This window comes from Oncorhynchus mykiss, chromosome 19 (genome assembly GCF_013265735.2).
Source record: "Oncorhynchus mykiss isolate Arlee chromosome 19, USDA_OmykA_1.1, whole genome shotgun sequence".
In the NCBI taxonomy this organism is placed as follows: domain Eukaryota; kingdom Metazoa; phylum Chordata; class Actinopteri; order Salmoniformes; family Salmonidae; genus Oncorhynchus; species Oncorhynchus mykiss.
In genome coordinates, this window is record NC_048583.1 from 52,328,446 (window position 1) to 52,331,253 (window position 2,808).

The 2,808-nt window shown below is 44.7% G+C and overlaps 1 protein-coding gene across 2 annotated transcripts in view; it reads right to left on the reverse strand.

Annotated features, from left to right (window-relative positions):
* Window positions 1-277: 277 nt before the first annotated feature.
* The window catches only part of kif26ba (kinesin family member 26Ba), a 216,614-nt gene continuing 214,083 nt past the window's right edge, over window positions 278-2,808 (reverse strand). For both annotated transcript variants that reach the window (XM_036955054.1, XM_036955053.1), the window contains exon 19: window positions 278-754. In XM_036955054.1, the coding sequence (XP_036810949.1) occupies window positions 606-754 (149 nt within the window). In that variant the 3' untranslated portion in view covers window positions 278-605. The remainder of the gene's footprint in view (window positions 755-2,808) is intronic.

Below are 2,808 nucleotides of genomic sequence, written 5' to 3' on the forward strand. Positions count from 1 at the left end.
AGGTATACTCCTTCTTTAAAACACTCTCTCTACTCCTCCTTTTCTTCCTCCTCCTCTTCAGGTATACTCCTTCTTTAAAACACTCTCTCTACTCCTCCTTTTCTTCCTCCTCCTCTTCAGGTATACTCCTTCTTTAAAACACTCTCTCTCCTCCTCTTCAGGTATACTCCTTCTTTAAAACACTCTCTCTACTCCTCCTTTTCTTCCTCCTCCTCTTCAGGTATACTCCTTCTTTAAAACACTCTCTCTCCTCCTCTTCAGGTATACTCCTTCTTTAAAACACTCTCTCTACTCCTCTTTTTCTTCCTCCTCCTCTTCAGGTATACTCCTGCTTTAAAACACTCTCTCTCCTCCTCTTCAGGTATACTCCTTCTTTAAAACACTCTCTCTACTCCTCCTTTTCTTCCTCCTCCTCTTCTCCCGCTCCCTTCCGCGCTGCTTAAAAAAATATTCCTCTTTAGTCTCCGCATGCCTTTGTCTCCATCTGCCTCTGCACCTCCTCAGGGAAATCCCTCCCTCTGCTCCATCCCTCTCTCTTCCTGTTGTGTTGTCTCCACTTCCCATGAGTCCTAGAGGAGGTGTGGTCCGCCTGGTCGTTCTAAGTTCTACCTGCGTCGGCAGGTGACGTCGAAGCAGGTGACCATCATGAGGTGAGCCTTGCAGAAGTTGACCCTGGTCTCCAGTCTGTCTGTCATCACCTCTAGAGCCTCCAGGTACTCAAGAGAGTCCACCTCAAACGTCTGCTGCAGGTCAACTATGGGGAGGGGACAGAGATAGACATTATGTTACAGCCATGCTACAGGGGACAGAGATAGACATTATGTTACAGACATGCTACAGGGGACAGAGATAGACATTATGTTACAGACATGCTACAGGGGACAGAGATAGACATTATGTTACAGCCATGCTACAGGGGACAGAGATAGACATTATGTTACAGCCATGCTACAGGGGACAGAGATAGACATTATGTTACAGACATGCTACAGGGGACAGAGATAGACATTATGTTACAGCCATGCTACAGGGGACAGAGATAGACATTATGTTACAGCCATGCTACAGGGGACAGAGATAGACATTATGTTACAGCCATGCTACAGGGGACAGAGATAGACATTATGTTACAGACATGCTACAGGGGACAGAGATAGACATTATGTTACAGCCACGCTACAGGGGACAGAGATAGACATTATGTTACAGCCATGCTACAGGGGACAGAGATAGACATTATGTTACAGACATGCTACATGGGACAGAGATAGACATTATGTTACAGACATGCTACAGGGGACAGAGATAGACATTATGTTACAGCCATGCTACAGGGGAGGAGAGATAGACATTATGTTACAGCCATGCTACAGGGGACAGAGATAGACATTATGTTACAGCCATGCTACAGGGGACAGAGATAGACATTATGTTACAGACATGCTACAGGGGACAGAGATAGACATTATGTTACAGCCATGCTACAGGGGACAGAGAGAGACATTATGTTACAGCCATGCTACAGGGGACAGAGATAGACATTATGTTACAGCCATGCTACAGGGGACAGAGATAGACATTATGTTACAGCCATGCTACAGGGGACAGAGATAGACATTATGTTACAGCCATGCTACAGGGGACAGAGATAGACATTATGTTACAGCCACGCTACAGGGGACAGAGATATACATTATGTTACAGCCACGCTACAGGGGACAGAGATAGACATTATGTTACAGCCATGCTACAGGGGACAGAGATAGACATTATGTTACAGCCATGCTACAGGGGACAGAGATATACATTATGTTACAGCCATGCTACAGGGGACAGAGATAGACATTATGTTACAGCCATGCTACAGGGGACAGAGATAGACATTATGTTACAGACATGCTACAGGGGACAGAGATAGACATTATGTTACAGCCATGCTACAGGGGACAGAGATAGACATTATGTTACAGCCATGCTACAGGGGACAGAGATAGACATTATGTTACAGCCACGCTACAGGGGACAGAGATATACATTATGTTACAGCCATGCTACAGGGGACAGAGATAGACATTATGTTACAATTATGTTACAGACATGCTACAGGGGACAGAGATATACATTATGTTACAGACATGCTACAGGGGACAGAGATAGACATTATGTTACAGCCATGCTACAGGGGACAGAGATAGACATTATGTTACAGCCATGCTACAGGGGACAGAGATATACATTATGTTACAGCCATGCTACAGGGGACAGAGATAGACATTATGTTACAGACATGCTACATGGGACAGAGATAGACATTATGTTACAGCCATGCTACAGGGGACAGAGATAGACATTATGTTACAGCCATGCTACAGGGGACAGAGATAGACATTATGTTACAGCCATGCTACAGGGGACAGAAAGAGACATTATGTTACAGCCATGCTACAGGGGACAGAGATAGACATTATGTTACAGCCATGCTACAGGGGACAGAGATAGACATTATGATACAGCCATGCTACAGGGGACAGAGATAGACATTATGTTACAGCCATGCTACAGGGGACAGAGATAGACATTATGTTACAATTATGTTACAGACATAATACAGGGGACAGAGATAGACATTATGTTACAGCCATGCTACAGGGGACAGAGATAGACATTATGTTACAATTATGTTACAGACATGCTACAGGGGACAGAGATAGACATTATGTTACAGCCATGCTACAGGGGACAGAGATAGACATTATGTTACAGCCACGCTACAGGGGTCAGAGATAGACATTATGTTACAGCCATGCT